At 46.7% G+C, this 17283-nt stretch overlaps 1 protein-coding gene across 1 annotated transcript in view; it reads right to left on the bottom strand.

The window, feature by feature from the left end:
- The window catches only part of ACAP1 (ArfGAP with coiled-coil, ankyrin repeat and PH domains 1), a 281465-nt gene that overhangs the window by 97292 nt on the left and 166890 nt on the right, over positions 1–17283 (bottom strand). The window contains exons 4-6 of the mRNA XM_078670842.1: positions 2252–2371; positions 2020–2073; positions 1311–1369 (exon numbers count right to left, since the gene is read on the bottom strand). Of these exons, the coding sequence (XP_078526968.1) occupies positions 1311–1369; positions 2020–2073; positions 2252–2371 (233 nt within the window). The remainder of the gene's footprint in view (positions 1–1310; positions 1370–2019; positions 2074–2251; positions 2372–17283) is intronic.

Here is a 17283-nt window from a genome sequence, read left to right as displayed (position 1 = left end):
CACCACACGAGGCACATGAAGAGGATGCGTTAATGAGGATGAGCTAACCTGAGAGAAGTATGATATTAAGATGCACATAAAACATCTGGCGCTTTAAGATAAAACTAATGATCGTATGGAAGACATGGGCTAGTAAATGAATGTTGAAATTGCCTTGATTGGGAGGATATGCCCTCCTTTTAACACGGATATGGAATAAATACACTTATGTTCACCTGGTCCACAAGGGGGTGGAATGTTACTCTTCGATTGAACTACCAATTGCTCATTGACTTGGACGGTGTATTTTGGAAATTTATGTCTCCTACTAGACAGTTCTTATATTCTTGACAACAGGAACAGAATCTATGTATTGACTTCACTGCAATCTTGCCCTGAAGAAGTCCACTGTTTGTTGGAGGAAACGTGTTGGCTGGCTTTATGAGTATTTAAAAGAAGCATTAATAAAAGAACATTAATGGATTCTTGAAACTCCCTATTACTAATTTCTAAATTTTCATGATCATCTTAAATTTCTTTTATGTGGTGCACCTCTGGTTGTAACGCTTGAAACGATTTCTCCAGGGCAGGGGAGTACCCTTTGGGCAGAGGGTGCATACATGGTAGTGCACACTGTATGAAAGATATTTCCCAATTGGCTTACTTTAGGGCTACAAAGGTGAGGGTGCTGCAATCTTTTGAGGTCCACTGCCCACCTATCTTTTGTGTTGTTTAAAACATCTGGATATTCGAAGCAAGGGGGAGGCAAATTGATCCAGCAGAAGCTTGTGCGTTGAAGGGCTTACTAACCCAAAGATCTTTCAGAAGAACTGTGTTTGGAGAGATCTTCAGTAGACCACGTCTTTCAACCAAAAGTAAAAGCCCAAGGATCTCCCTGACGCAACACGAGTGCCACACGGCCTCTGAAGCACCCACCAAAATCTGACCCCTAAGCCAATTTCAGAAGTGTGCTCTCCGTCAATGGAAGCCTGGCTTCAGCCCCTAGCACGCCGCTGTGCTGCCAGACATGTTTTCATTCCCAAAACAAGGGGAGAGGAGAGGAGTTGGCCTAAAGGCTAAGGCGCTCGACCTCGGACCTGGGGATCTGGGTTCGAGTCTCGGTAACGACGCCAAAACCTCCTGTGATTCTGGGCAAATCACTTAATCTCCCCGTGCCTAAAAATGAAAGTGTGTCCTCATGTAACGTAACTGGAAAATATGTAAAGCGCTCTGATACCTGATTCAGTTTGGGTCTAGTTCGCGCTATATAAAACAAAAAACAAAAAAACAACAACAAAAAAACAAGATGACTACTGCCCACCAATACTTACTCCTTGATTAGGGTTTGCAGGTGCAACCGGCAAGAGTCTTGTGTGGTTTCCAACAGATCCTGAAATGCGGAAAACAATAGGTGGTCAGCTCTCCCTCAGACACGGAACCCACATTGGTGGAAATATTTGCACACCATTCCACCGTCTTTTTCTAGATAACCCAGAACACACAACAGTTCCTTACCTCTTACCACCCATCTATCGATCTATGCATCCATCTCTTTAGCAACTACTTCTGACCTTGATGGACCCGCCCATCGACAATGACTCATCTACACGTGCATCCGTTTACGAACCCTCCCCAGCCGCCTCTCTTTCAGTTAGCAGTCTATCTCTCCATCTACCCATTATCATTTTCTCCCAAACATGCTCTGAGCATCTCACCTTCCATCCACATGTCAGCCAACCGCCTCCTTGAGTTCCCTACTCAAAATGACTCTAGTCCACCTCCGCTTGCCGCCTTTTGTCCGACCAAAGTTCTCATGCTCATTCATACAGACAAGTCACAGTGTATCCCTTCCTTCCCACTACATCTCTTTGCTCAAATAAACCAGACCAGAGATCTCCTGACACTCCCCCCCCCCCAATTTGCTACTGCATCGTTACCCCTATTTGTGAATAAATCGAAGGATCTGTCCCTCTCTGCCCACCCGTGGTCTCCCATGCCTCACCTTGGTTTATCCTCCAGTGGTCCCATCAGCTAGCTTACCTTGTGGCTGTCAATCATCTTATTCAGTCCACCAGAGAACCTCTCCAAGCTCTCCTTCAGGAAGAGAGAGAAGAGGGACATCAGGAAATACTGAGGCACCTAGGCATCAATCAATCAATAAATCAGGATTTATAAAGCGCGGCAAATCACCCGTGAGGGTCTCAAGGCGCAGCGTCCCCAACCAAGCTGAAATTTCAGCAGAAAAGCAGACCCGTCTCCACACCATACTTACGTTCAGCACAGTGTCATCGCTGGAGTTTTGGGAGAGTTCGCGGATTCCGTTGACAAATAACTTGCTGTTTGTGCAGTACTGCCGGCCGGTCTCCAGCATCCCCGAGCACAGCTTCACCAGCTGCAAGAAGATACAAACAGACATCACTAGAAGAACACTCAGCCCTCGCTCATATTTATTTATTCAGTTGTCAAAAGAAAACAAACAGTGTGGGGCTCATCCATATGCAAGGGCATTCAGTGTGGTGCTGGTAGATAACTTACATGTACTGTACATTTGGTAAGTCTTGCTTCAAGATTTAATATTCCACACTGTAGTGAGTTTTGGTATATATCTGCACAGTCTGTTCTTAGGCCACTTCTCACACCTGCATAGTAGCCCATCAGACTCACTTTTTGGTGAATGGGACCTTTGAGGAGAGACCCCAATATGAATTAAAGTATACAAAAAGTGTCTCTAAAGTCTGCTGCTGCTTCTTGTGCCACTGGAGCCAAGGTGTAATCTTTTGTATACTTAAATGCAAGACCCTAAGTGGGACGGGTATGCCCAGACGTGGGTCATGTTTTGAACAAACTAGAGCGGTGCACTACCAGGTGAGTAAAATGTCAATAAGGAAGCTCGGTCAGTTTCTTCATTGCAAAAATATATATCTTTATTTCAAACAGTCCATGCAAAACATCAGCCAACGTGTTTTGTTCAATTGTTCAACTTCGTCAGGGCAAGCGTGAAGATATACGAATAATGGCGAGCAGTGCTTCTTAGCAGAGTTGTTTAAGTGTCACAATGTGATCCGGGCGTTGTGGGGTAGGCCAAAAGGGATTGGCCTCTGGACTGATTCAGTAGCAAGGGCCTCCTTGAGAAGAGCCCGGTTAGTATTCCTGCAGTCAGGCGCAGTTTCGTCTCGACTCACGGAAAGGCATTTCCCTTTTGGCCTTCACCACAATGCCCGGATCACATTGGGCCACTTAAACAACTCTGCTAAGAAGCTCTGCTCACCATTATTCGTATATCTTCACGCTTGCCCTGACCAAGTTCAACAATTAAATGAAACACGTTGGCTGATGCTTTGCATGGACTGTTTGAAATAAAGATATATATTTTTGCAACGAAGAAACTGATCGAGCTTCCTTATTGACATTTTACTCACCTGGTAGTGCACCGCTCTAGTTTGTTGAAAGTATTGTATATCTGCCTGGCAATTGGCATCCCACAACGGCAGGTGCCGGAGCGGATTGTGCACACTGATTCATCACACACTACCAACTGACTACCTGGGGAACACATCGAGGTGGTGCGGCTATAGGAGTCGTCGTTGGTTCCTTTCTCTCAGACGTGGGTCATTTACATTTACATGTGCTCACTGTGCCACTGGAACCAAGCTATACCTGGCTGATAAGCATTAAATAGGGCGAAATCAGTCCTGGGTTGCTTGTGTTTCAGTTCAGGGAGGACCTGGCCCCCCACTTCCGGCTGGCCGTTTCCCATTGGACCAGGGTCAAGACTGATTTGCATATGGCTGGGCACAAACCGAGGTCCCACAGTGCGCAAAATAACAATGGACTGGGATGCAGCCCGAGTAATTACCAATGGCTCAGATTAATTGAAGCATTCCATCCATCACCTTTTTGTATACTCCAATATGAATGAAGGCACGTGAGCATTGTGAGTGCACTACGTGTATCATTAGAATTTGTCACTCGCTACTTGCAAGGGTGAAATGGCTTGCACCCTACACCCGGCATCTTTTACATGCTATCAGTGTGTGCTCAGCATGGACTGTACTCCGCTCTCATTGAAACTGGACCTATGGGTCTCATTGTAGCCACTCTAGCAGCTTGGGCTTGAACCTAGTCAAGTCAGGTAAAGTCAAAAACACTTGTAATGCGCACATATCACATCCAAAGAGTCTCGGCGCATGCAGACGGCTCTGACAGGAGGCAGACAGCTTAGTTTGCAAAAAGCCATGTCTTCAGCTTCTTACGAAAGCAGATGTGTTCTGAAGTAGTACGCAGGTTCAGGGGCATTTTATTCCAGAGGGAGGGGGCAAGAAAAGAAAAAGCACGACCCCCATTTCTGGCGGTTTGTATTCTCAACGTGGTAAGCAGCGACTCAGTACTGGATCTGAGTTGTCTTCTGCGTGCGTACCAAGTAAGTTTATGGGACCAATATTTTGGACCGTTACCATACATATGTTTATGGACCAGACAATGTTTTAAACATAATTCGCTTCTTCACAGGAAGCCAATGAAGGTTTCTGAGGCATGGAGCGGACGGTGATCTTCGGGGAAGGTCTAAAACCAACCGCGCTGCAGTGTTCTGAAGAACCTGTAATCTTTTCAGGTGGTGCTCATTTATCGCTAGTAGGAGTGAATTCCCATAGTCTAACCTGTTTATAATTAGACCCTGCACTAAGGGTTTCCGCGCCTCTGCTAGAATCCACTTGAAAACTTTGCGCAGACTGCACATAAGTCCAAAACAGGTTCCTACAATGTGGTTGGTTTGAGTCTTCATGGATAGTTTATTATCCATGTGAAAGCCCAAGTTCCGCACTGATTCCTTGGGAGTTGGACAGTCGCCAAGCTGTACTGGCCACCAGTCCTGAGCCCAATGTTCCACGGCTTTGCCAAACAGCATGATCTCTGTTTTGTTGCCGTTAAGCTGCAGATGGTTGATACCCATCCAGTTCTTGACCTCGATCATGCAGTTTTTGAAGCAGAGTTTTGTCTCATTGAGGTCAGGGCCGAAAGTGACCAGGATCTGGGTATCGTCGGCGTAGGATAGGACCTCAAAGCCGAACGATCTAATCACTTTGGCTAGAGGTGTTATATAGACATTAAAGAGCGTAGGGCTCAAGATGGAGCCCTGCGGAACGCCCATCTTGACAGGCCGAGTACTTGCTGTGTTTCTGCCGACTTGGACAGTGGTTGTACGGTCGGATAGATAGCTGGTGAACCATTCTAGGACTTTCCCTCTGACACCAATCTCCCACAGCCGTTGAATAAGAATGTGGTGGGAGATGGCGTCGAAGGCCGCAGACAAATCAAGGAGGACAAGGATTGTTGATTGATGTTTATCCAGGGCCAACCTGATATTGTCCGCGACCTCAACCAGTGCTATGTCCGTGCTGTGAGCTGCCCGGAAGCCAGACTGGGATGGATCTAAAAGCCCCTTATTCTCTAGATGGTTCACCAAATGTCCATTAACAAAGGATTCCAATATCTTTCCAAAATATGGCAACAGAGAGATCGGTCGGTAGTTTAGGAGAACGTTAGGGTCAGCTGCAGGTTTCTTCAGAATTGGCCTGATTCTAGCTACCTTTCATACTATGGGAAAGTCTGCCTCCTGAATAGATTTATTGAGGAGGCTGGTTAGGCATTCTACCAGGGCAGGGGCCAATATAGTAAACAATTTGGGGGAGACCGGATCAGTAGGGGAGCCAGACTTAATTTTTAATCCAGCTGACAAGGTCTTATCATTATCAAACATTTCAAATTCATTCCAGATGTGAGGTGAGTCATCAGGGGTGGATGATGGCCCTTCGGACTGCATTAGTATTTGGCAGGGAGAAAAGGATTCATGTATAGCAGCTTTTTTATCCTCAAAGAATCTCGAGACCGCTTCGGTCCATTCTCTAGAGTTGGGAGTGGACGATGGGTTATTGGAGGCCTAGAGCCCTGGCAGCCAAGGCAATGCCGCCTTGAGATGAAAGCGCGAAATCCCTGTCCAGGTCACAGTTCTGAGAACACACCAGGTACACTGACAAGGAACAGACTGACAGCAGAGTTACTCTGTACTTATTACAGGCAACACTGCTTGGATTGGTCAATATAACTTACCCCTCACAAAATGCATACAGCAGAGGTAACCTTTATTTATTACCGATAACACTGCTTGGATTGGTCAATATAACTTACCGTTCACCCAATAGATACAGCAGGGTTATCCTTTACTTATTACAGATAGCACTTCTTGGATTGGTCAATATAAAACTTGCCCCTCACCCAATGCATACAGCAGATGTAACCTTTACTCCTGACAGACAGCTCAGCTACTCCTTGCTCAGCTGACTGGCCACTCACCCAGGAGCAGACATTGTTACCCCTCATTTGTAAAGGAAAGCAGGAGTCACCCCATGCTCAAGCAGATGTATCCCTCGCCCAATGAGCACCTCAGAACTATCTCTCACTTGACAAACTCAGAAGAGCTCATCCCTACTGCCTACAGACAGACACTTATAAGGTTCCAAAGGCAAGACCTATTGGCTATGCCAATGCTTGTTTTACGGGCATGACCGGTAATTTAATGTCCCGGCCGGTTCAAAAATGTGTGAATTCACCTAAAGCCGGTACTTTTTCGCCCTATCAGTTTATACTTTAAACAGTAAATATGATAAGAACGCGCTTAAAAATGTGTTCAACCGCTGCCTTACTGATCCCTGACCGCTAATTACAGTAAACGAAGACAGAAAGGCCATGTCGAAAATGAATACAGACGATTTTATAAAGTTGTATTTAAGTATTGTGCCTGGGCCTTTTCAGAATCTTTAAATGTGGACAAAGGGCTGCGGAATCTCTAGGGACGGGGGAATCCCCATCTACCACCAGACGACCATCCTTCTCCAGCTCAAAGGCTGTCGGGGGATTTCTAAAAACTGAAGCTGGTCCAAGAAAGAAAATCACCAAAACGTTTGTGATACATTGATGGAATCACAAAGAAGTTAAAAGGCCGATAACTGTGGACCGTTGCTGCCCTCTTGCGGCCAGTGGTGAAACCGTTCGGTTACTGTGGCAGCTACTTTGTGGGCGCACGCTGCTGACGTCACTGCGCCCAGAGCTCGGGCCACGTGCCCCTGGGAGGGAAGAGAGAAGCTGCTCTTTCATCAGAATACTGGGACTTTGCTATGATCATGCGATCACGTCAGGATTCCAAAATCAGACTTGCAAAGGTGATAATTAAACCAAGAAGTGATGCTACCGTGGGATTGTCCGGTGGGGCAAACATACATTAAATAAATAAATACTGGAGGGAAGTCAACAAAAACATTGGGTGGGTGGTCGCCAAAGTCTAACGCTAAACCCCCAAAATCATGCTACTGGGGATTATGGGCACAACTGGGGGGATTCGGTCCACGCGTGCCCTTACCACCACAGCCTATGATAGCCAAGAGATTCCTGAACAAGCACTGGAGAGATGAACAGGGTGGAGAAGGGGCTACTGATCCGCAGTGAAGGAACTGGTGGACAAAAATAGGAAAAGATAAGGACTCCCTGGAGAACCCTACTGGGACACCATGAGGAACTCCATCACAGAGACAGAACTTTCAGCCCTGGGGCGACTCCGACTTAGGCGCTCTCTGCCGATGCAAGGCAGCTTGTGTTTCTCTTTGCTTATGCTGCTGTCACCTATCACTGTATTGTGTCCTGATACATCGCCGACCGCTTTGAAAACAGGACCCTCTGCTCTGGCGAGAGGCTACTGGGCCACAGACATGGACGCATCATTGTTTTTCAGTTCATACTTTGGGGTCTTCTCTTTCTAATCAGAAAACAATAAAATGGGTTATTTAAAAAACAAAAAAACAATATTTGATGCTACCGAACGCCCTAAGGAAATTTATTCCTATCCAGGAAACTCCGTGGAAGAGATGGTGGCATCCAGTCAGTTTTTCAGGAAAATGTTTTTGCTTCTAGGGGTGACAACATACAACTTTCACTCAGATGGGAACCTTTGCGTTTTTCCCAAAAATGTTTGTAATTTATTACATTTTAAGGTTTACTACAGCTCATACTTGTGAGCCGTAGTAAACCTGCCCCAAAACCGTTCTTTAAAATGATCAAGTAAACTACTCTGTGATGAGAATCATCAGCATGCTTTGCTTACACACACATAAGTGTGTAGAGGGGGAAAACAAACGTATTCATCTTACTTCCAGATCGAGGGACCTCGAACAATGCCCGGGATTACCAGAGCTGTATACTCCCCCGCAAACTGTGGGTGTCGCCCGCTTTCTCGAGCGGACGCCAGGCTGCGCACCCGCAAATACAGCCTTTAACCCGGGCTTTACCTAGATTAATAAACACTGGGCCTCAAGAGGCTTTCACACACTGGCTCCGAGGCTCGACCAGTGTGGTAGCAAGGGTGCCATGATGGGCCTTCATGAAAGCGGTGGTGGAAGACAGCCATTATCGGGGTCCTGATGGCCACACACAGGTCTGGGCCAGGTGCTACTGCACCTGCGTCACTATTGATAATAATAATGCCCCGGTTACTTACCGGTAATCTTCATTACTCAGAGTCCTAGTCTTCCTTGCCACAGTAATTACATAACTGAAACTCCCAAGTCAAAAGTTAGCATATCAGCCTCCCATCCCTCCAATATGGCCGACTTCCTCTTCCTCCTATAAAGAGGAAGTCCACCCACAGCACATCCTGTTTTTTAGTTTCGGTGAAAACTTTCCATTTCGGGTGCAGCAGGGTGAGTGGCTTGCTTAGGCTGTCCCAGGGCCCCGTAAATCCTGCTATAGCAGACTGTGCTGCTTTATTTTTGTATTTATTTTTATAGTGATAATAGTCAAATCTTTATCCAAGGTGACTCCAAGGCTCTTCACTTATTAAAAGTACTAAAAGGCGTTTTTTCAGATCTCCAGAATGCCAACAATGCGCTGCACCAGACGCAAACGGGTTTTCGGCCTGGCGCAGAACTGAGACAGCTCTCCTGTTGGCCACGGAGGATCAGAAAAGAACCTTAGATCAAGGCAGGTCAGCTGCACTCACTCATCTCGATTTGAGAACCGCTTTTGATACCATCCCCCATTCAATTCTGTTTAACAGGATGAAAGCAAATGAAACCACAGGAAAATCATTAAAATGGCTAACATCATTTGGGGAACATCCATTACGACGCGGTGTTTACACCGCACTACCATTACAACGCTGGTTTTACAACGCAAGTCGTTACCACGACTTGCGCTGGAGGGCGCTCTAGGCTAAGCAATAGTAAATTTACTATTCCAACACCTTCCCTACTGTACGTAGGCTGGTGTTGTAATAGTAAATCTTACTATTCCCAAGTCCAGCACCCTACAGCGCAAGTCATGGTAACGACTTGCGTTGTAAAACCAGTGTTGTAATGGTAGTGCGGTGTAAACACCACGTTGTATTGACATACAACCCATCATTTTTAGCCAACAGGAGCTTTCAGGTGAGTGAAGGGCCCTATTTGTCGGAGACACATACGCTGGATTGTGGAGCGCTGCAGGGCTCCTGTTTGAGCCCCACGCTCTTCAACATATATGTCCGACCTCTGTCAGATATCAGTTGTACCATAGGCTTTACTATGGTATCTAACGCCGACGACACTCCAATCATCGTTTGTCACCCGACACTAATTCCACCTCGGAAAAACGAACCACATGCCTGGAGCAGGCGACGAGCTGTATGATGACGAGTTGTCTCAAGCTAAATGGGGACAACATTGAGGTAATGGAGGTTGGTAATGCATCACCTTGGAATCAAGTCTTCTGGCCGCCTTGCCTATTCCTCAGAAGTTAAGAGCCTTGGAGTCACCTTGGATAAAGATTTGACTATGGCCTCCCAGGCAAAGACGTTGGCAGACACATTCTTTGGCCTTTTGGGAGCCCATAGGAAAACACTTAAATGGCTTCCATTAGAATGTCGGAGGACAGAGATCCAAGGCCTCATACTTTCTCGTCTGGATTATGGCAATTTTCTTTATTTGGGCAGTCCAGCTTACGCGATAAAAAAATTGCACGTTACCCAAAATGCTGTGGCGTGAGGCCTATTGGGTGTGCCCAAAATGCACTCAGCACGTCCGGCTCTCCTAGAGCTTCATTGGCTACCCATTAACAAGAGAATTCAAGGCCCTGTGCATTGCCCATAGGATAAAATACTCACCCGGCCTGCATATCTTTCAGCACCTTATCATCCCATGTACAACCTCCAGAGCATGAAGATCTAACACCCGTTCCCTTCTCGCTGTCTCTGGAATCAAGAGAGCGAGAAGTGGGGGTGGCTCTTACCGGACCGCCAAGCTATGAAATTCTCTCCCTGTCCAGCTCAGATCAAAGAGGAACTTGCTAAGTTTCAGGAAGCAATTAAAAACTCATCTTTTTAGATAATTCTGTGCATTGTCCAACTCACCCTGTTAGCGCCGGGAGGCCTGTGCTGGGTTGCTGTGCGCTCTATAAAAATGGCTAACATAAAATATTGTTGCCCAACCTAATTGAACTCGTTTTATCTTCCTCTGGTAGATGAAAGGCTGAGTGCATCTCAAAGAAACTGAACTTGGGTGCTTTAGTCAAACACACTCACCTTGGTGAATGTATTAGTTTACTGAGGCTCCACACCTTACACCCTATGGCACACTTTGCTTCTAGGGAATTTAAGCAGAACTGCAAATCCTGTTGTCCACAGTACACTGTTTTCCCAGGTCCACCTGTGAGAAGCTCACCCAATCCAGGGGTTGGCTTTGCATTGTGCAACTCATAGACGTAATTTTGTGGTAATGAACGAATGAATAATTTATTGCTTGGTTACTTAAAACCATTACATTAAAAGCAAGATACAAAGGTTAAAAGAATAATAATTTTAAAAGAAAATCTGTAGTTAGAATCTGGGGGGCATGAGGTCCATAGTCTTTCAGTCCAACGTACGTTATCTGGTTGTCTGGTCACTTAGCAGGAGTGGTCATCAACTTCATGCGGGTCTGTTGGATACATTTGCCAAACATAGCCATCTGCTTTACTGTGTTCAGTGTATACAGTAGGTGGACTGCCTCCTTTGCAGTTCGCGTGCCCAGTTCTAGCAGGATGGGCCTGAGATAAAGTCTGCGAGCTAAGCGCAGGGCCGGGCAGCAAAGTAGGAGGTGGGCCAATGACTCACGTTTATATTTGCAGAGCCGGCACTCCATGATCGCCGTTCTTGTCGACTCGGTGGTGTATAGTTCTTTAAGGGGCAGGGGGTGTAGTCGGAATGCTAAAATCCTGTGTAAGGCTTCTCGGCCCACGGCCTGCCTGAAGTTTAGGGTTGTGCTCTGTGTGTGGAAGGCTTTGGGACTCGTGAAAGCCTCTTTTTGCCAGCGATTCCAAGTCCAAGGTGCGAGAGCAAAAACGGACTTGCTTTTTAATTGTACTTTTGATGGCAGAGAACTTGATTGTCGCAGGGTCCCAGTTCTCTAGTGCTAAATTCAGAAGGTCTGTGGCCGCGGCGAGGGTGGCTGAGCAAGGGTTGCCAGGTTCCAAGCAGCTGCTTTTTTTAAAAACTGCCTTCATTGTTTTCTCTTGTGCCGCTATTGTGAGATAAAAGTATTTACTCAGGGAAGCCATCTCTTCCAGTTTTTGTTGGTTCAAAGTAAATTCTAATCGCACTAGAGTGTTCCTGGTGTAGATGGAATAGCCTTTTATATGCACTGCCGTGGATTTTTTCAAGGTCCTTGGCTAGTTTTCCTGGGAATGCTTGTTGTGCGTAATTAAGGGATGGCATTAATTTTGCCCTTAAAACTTTTTGGATGGCCGTCGTTGTGGGGCTATGTAGAGTGGCGTATAGCTTACAGAGGTCATAGATGATGCATTTCCCTTTGGTTTGAATTTTATGACGGTGGACTCCTGGGCGGCCTGTTTCGGTAAACCAGACTCCCAAGTAGTTGTATTGCTGTGTACAGTCCAGGGTCAGCTGGCCGAGCCTCCATTTTGCAAGTTTTTTTTATGGTAATGCCCAAAAATTACGATTTTGGATTTAGATGGGTTGGCCACCAGCTTATTAGGTCGAGCCTGTCCCATTCCGCAGGAATGGGTAGGATCGAATTCAAGTGCTCGATCGGCTAGTGAAACCACTGGCGTTTCTTCACAGTGCATGTGAGGTCACGTGGCCACAAAGCGGGTCACGTGACCACACAAGCACGAGCATCTCCCTAATCCGCCTGCCCCCACCAGGCTCGCATTCCCGCCCCCTCACCAGGCCACACATCTTCCTGCCACATTTCTCCTCCCCTCGCACGCATTCCGCTGCCCCTCCTTTCTCCCTCCCCCCCGCCAGAAGCCTCGCAAAATCACCCCTCCTTTCTCCCCCTGCCCTGCTGCTCCCATGTTTATCTCTTTTCTTTCCTCTTTAGCCTATCATTATTTCTTGTCTTCTGTATTCAGTCTCCCTATGCCATTCTCTCTTGTTCTTGCCCTCATTTGCTCTATTTTTTTACGTTTATGTTGCTCACTTCTTCCACCCTCCCTTCATGTTATGCCCCATTTGGCTCGCCCTCTCGCCCCTCTCTTGCTCTACCACAAGCTATCCCACTCTTTCTTCTGCTTCTACGAACTTCTCTCGTTCTCGGCTGTCCCCTAACATCCCTATGCTTCCCTGCTTTCCCCCCTCCTCCAGGTCATGCCCTTTGCCCCCTCCAGGCTCCACTTTTCCGCTCCCGTTATTTCCCTGAAGTCCTCCTGACCCTTCTTTCCCCACGCTATCCCCGTCTGCGCCTTTCATCTTCCCCCGATGTCTCCTTCTGTATTCTAAGGTCTCCTTTCCTTCTTTATTCCTTGTCTCCCTCCTACCATGTCTTTCTTCCCCACACTCCTATTCCCACAACCTCATGTAACTCACCTGTGAGCGTTCTCACCTCTAGCCCCTCATGCTGTGCTCACTCTCTCACTATCCCCGTCCCCTCTCTGCTAATCTCATAGTAACTTCCTCATTACTTTCTTCTCTCTTCACCATCTTTTCTCTTCACTCATGCTGTCCCCTTCTCCCCCCTGGTTCTGCAGCAGTCTTCTCAGTCTCCCCTCCTTGAGAGTTGAGATCAGCCTCTGTTGTATCCCCCTCTCAGGACCGCACAGGGGGTTGTGCAATGTGCACTTCTGGATTCGGTGAGTGGAATATTTTGAATTTTTTTCGGCTTCCTGGCGGTGGTTCCAGGGGCGTGCGGCAGGCACCAGCCAGGGGTCCGCACATCTTGTTTAACAATTTGTTTCCGCCTCACTTCGGATGCACAGCGCCTGCCCCACGATTAGTGTAGCTAGAAACAACCACAGCTTGTTCATGGCGTCCGCCCACTTTCTCCGTGGCTTAAGCTGCCTCCTTCCCTCGCCCCTCAGGAGAAACGGCTGCTGCTTTCGCTGACAGTATAGGCTGCCCGCCTGCAACTGAGCCTTGCCCATCTCACCACGGGACAGTAGAAAGCCGCTTCCCAGCTGACGGGAGAACGGGCAGAAAGGCTAATTCTCCACAGATATGGTATGTTCAGTAAAGGGGAGGCAGGGCCCTGTGCACAGCAAGCTCCTCCTCTTTGATGAATGGAGCTCTGTGCTACAGATAGTGTGTCATGTTTATGCTCCTGGGTGTGTTTTGTTTTAGCCTTCCAGCGCATATTAACCAATGCACACCATGTAAGGCTTGCAGCTGCTATACTTCCGTAAGCCTTCCAGTGACATTGGTATGTTTCACTTTTAATTACTTCCAAACACAGAGAATCCCAGCCCCCCCCCCACTAACCATGTGATCGTGAGCGCGTGTTCCAATACCTTCTTTCCATTATTTACAAAGATAACAGGCACACAGGAATGGTCTCTGAGCAGGCTGTAAAAACAGTGCAGTCAGAATTGGTTCGCAAATAACAGGCTGGGAGCGTACACGCCCTTCTGCACTGTTGTGTGCCTGCGGGTACCCTTTGTAATGTAATTGCAGTAGTCTCTGCTTCCCAGACGTGGTGTGTGGGACAATAAAATGCCTTGATTTTGTTTGGTTATAGTAGCCGGGGCTTGTGTGTCTGTAGCATGCACAGAACACGGGCAACAGAGACCATCCCTAGCACCCATTGCACTGTTTAGAGATAAACAGTTTTTTTTTTTTTTTTTAAGCCAACTCAGAGCGTGTTAAGTCATTGTAGACTGTTTCAGGAGCACTGAACCCAGGGGGTTGGCCACTACGATTCCGCCGCATTTGACAAGTTGGCACGTTTCCTACAAGTCAGTTCCTTTCGTTTTTGCACACCAAATGTAACCACTTGCTTTGGCTGCAGTGTGTTCAAATGTACTTTTGAGCACACCATCCTGTTCGTGAGAACAAACGAGCGAGCTGAGTGGTAGCCCTGGTTTTCCTGTTTGTTTAGCTGAAGAAGCTTTCCGCAGTCTCATTTTTATGGAAACAAACTCAAGATTTCAGAAATGAACTGAGGCAACGACGGGTCTGGTGGCTCAGTGGACTACAGCTGCCACTGCAGGGGCCTGTGTTTGACCTCATGGTCACAGGTTCAAATCCCGGTGGGTCCACTCAGCCTTTCATCCATCTGAGGTCGATAAAATGAGTACCATTGAGTTGGGTAACAGTAAACATCTGTTATTCAGCGTCAGGACACCTTCGGGTAATCACCTGTTATGTTATAATATGTGTCAAAATAATTGTCATACTCTCCCGTTTGTGGAAAACCAGTTTGTTTACTTTGGTGAGTTACTTGGCATCATTTATAGCACTACTGTGGTTCGTTTTTGTGGAGGGTTGGTGAAAGTGCTCTCATTGCAGTTTTTATCATGATTCTGACTGACAGGTCACAGAAAATGATTGATCGGGGACATCACTGGTGACTTGCATCATCGTGTTATCAATATTTTACAGTGGCTTTTTTAGCTTTTTAGTCAAATTAATGACCATGGCTTTCATGTGTACTCAGTGACACAAAGAATCTATAATTCCTTTAAGCAAAGCGTTTGTCATATAAAATGTATTATGACGAATATTTGCTACCTATTTGGAATGCAATGGGTCTCGCATTTTTGAGAGTTTAAGCTGTTGGTATTGTAAATGACAATTCCTTTTATTTGTTTGTTTAAAAAACCAACACATAAATAAAAGGCATTGTAATTTAAAATCCCAATTGCTCAAAATCTCACAAATGCGAGACCTATTGCATTGCAAATGCTTGTTTTTAACATTGTAGGTTGCCAGAGCCGTCAGTGCTTTTTGTAAGCCTATTTTGGTGTGATCTAAGAGTACCAGGTCGTCAGCGTATTGCATTAGCTGGATCTTAGTGCCCCCGATCCTAGGTGTAGCTAGAGTGGCTCTGGTCAAAGCTTGGCCCATGTCTGCTGTGTATAAGTTGAACAGCAGCGGTGCTAAGACGCACCCTTGCTTAAGGCCGCGGTCCGTTTCAATTTTCTATGTGGCAGAGTCGCTCGAGAGTTTGATTCTAACCCACGTTCTTAGATACAATGATTGGATTGCTTTTAATAAAACTGGGTTAATATTCCAATGTGCCAACTTCTGCCAGAGAGTGGAACAATCTACCCCATCGAACGCTGCAGAGTAGTCAATAAAGCAAGCGAAGAGAGGGAGGCTTTTACGAGACACTGCTTGATGGACTAGATATGAAAGGGCAGTTATGTTGTCCACTGTTGATGCCCCGGGTCTGAACCCTGTTTGGAATAAGGGCAAAAGGCCATCTGTGCTCACCCAGCTTGATAATTCTGCCAGAATGGTACTAGCATAGGCTTTGCCCTCGATGTCCAACAGGGCAATCATACGGCAATTATTTGGGTGGTACAACAGGACAACAAGTCCAAAAATTCAAATTGAACAACGTGGGCAGAGTTACTCATGCATGAACCTCGGAAACTTGAAAGCTTTGTGTCCACTGGAGGACTTTTTTGCCACAGCTGGTGTGACCGAGCTCTGGCCTGAGCCACACTCAGCGCTGTCAATATTCGAGACACAGAAGGTGCAATCACACACAGTATTCCCATCGGTCTCATTTTTTTGTCTTTTAGCATCTTTGTTATACATGCTCAGTGATAGAACCTATAAACAGCGGTAGCAAATCCTTTAAAATAACACGCCTGGAATCTTGAGAGCAAAGTGACCGTAGAAGAGGCCCAGTTCCTAACACAGGTCGCTGTTTGAGAGGGACACTGTCCTGCTGTCCTGCATGGCAATAGTGTGTTATTGATTTTTCAACATCCTCTTCACATGTGTAATGTGACTGAGTGGAGAAATGCAGCGTAAAGGTATAAAAGAGTGTACGCATAAAGATCCAATAAGCTTTAAAAATGCAATTTAACAGGTAATTCCACCAAATATTCTTTAGGGTGGATAAACTCCAATTCCCAGTTTCTTAAAATCAACTTCATAGTATCTGCCTATACTTTCTTACTCAATGTGTGTTAAATGTAGAGCTTTCATACCATCCTTCAGAGCTTTCAAGTTGCCCAGGTCCATGTGTGAATATCTCCTCCACTCCAGATTTTATTCTTGGAACGTTAGTACAGATTTTGCAATACAATAAAGAGGTCTGCAAGTCAAGTACCAAAAAGAAAAAAAGAGAAAGAAAAACCTGGACTGGACAATCCACTGCTGTTTGGATCCAGGAAACTTGCCAGACCTGATCCTTTGATGAGGCCAGAAGCCCTTATGGTCTCTCCGCTACTGACCAAAGTTACTGGTACAGTATGGTTTAAGAACAATAATGTTGAGATAGCTCAAAACCCACGTCACAAAGTGGTTGCGTTATGTTGGTTTGCATAGCACACATCACCTGAGAGGGTGATTACTGCGCTAAAGTGGTCTTCGAGGTGCGCTTGCAGTGGTCTTCGAGGTGCGCTTGCAGTGGTCTTCGGGGTGCGCTCGCAGTGGTCTTCGGGGTGCGCTCGCAGTGGTCTTCGGGGTGCGCTTGCAGTGGTCTTCGAGGTGCGCTTGCAGTGGTCTTCGAGGTGCGCTTGCAGTGGTCTTCGAGGTGCGCTTGCAGTGGTCTTCGAGGTGCGCTTGCAGTGGTCTTCGAGGTGCGCTTGCAGTGGTCTTCGAGGTGCGCTTCAAGTGGTCTTCGAGGTGCGCTTCAAGTGGTCTTCGAGGTGCGCTTCAAGTGGTCTTTGAGGTGCGCTTGCAGTGGTCTTCGAGGTGCGCTTGCAGTGGTCTTCGAGGTGCGCTTCAAGTGGTCTTCGAGGTGCGCTTCAAGTGGTCTTCGAGGTGCGCTTCAAGTGGTCTTCGAGGTGCGCTTCAAGTGGTCTTCGAGGTGCGCTTCAAGTGGTCTTTGAGGT

Source organism: Lissotriton helveticus, chromosome 12 (genome assembly GCF_964261635.1).
Source record: "Lissotriton helveticus chromosome 12, aLisHel1.1, whole genome shotgun sequence".
NCBI lineage: Eukaryota > Metazoa > Chordata > Amphibia > Caudata > Salamandridae > Lissotriton > Lissotriton helveticus.
Note: the sequence above shows the minus strand (reverse complement) of the source record. Positions and strands in the feature narration are given on the sequence as shown.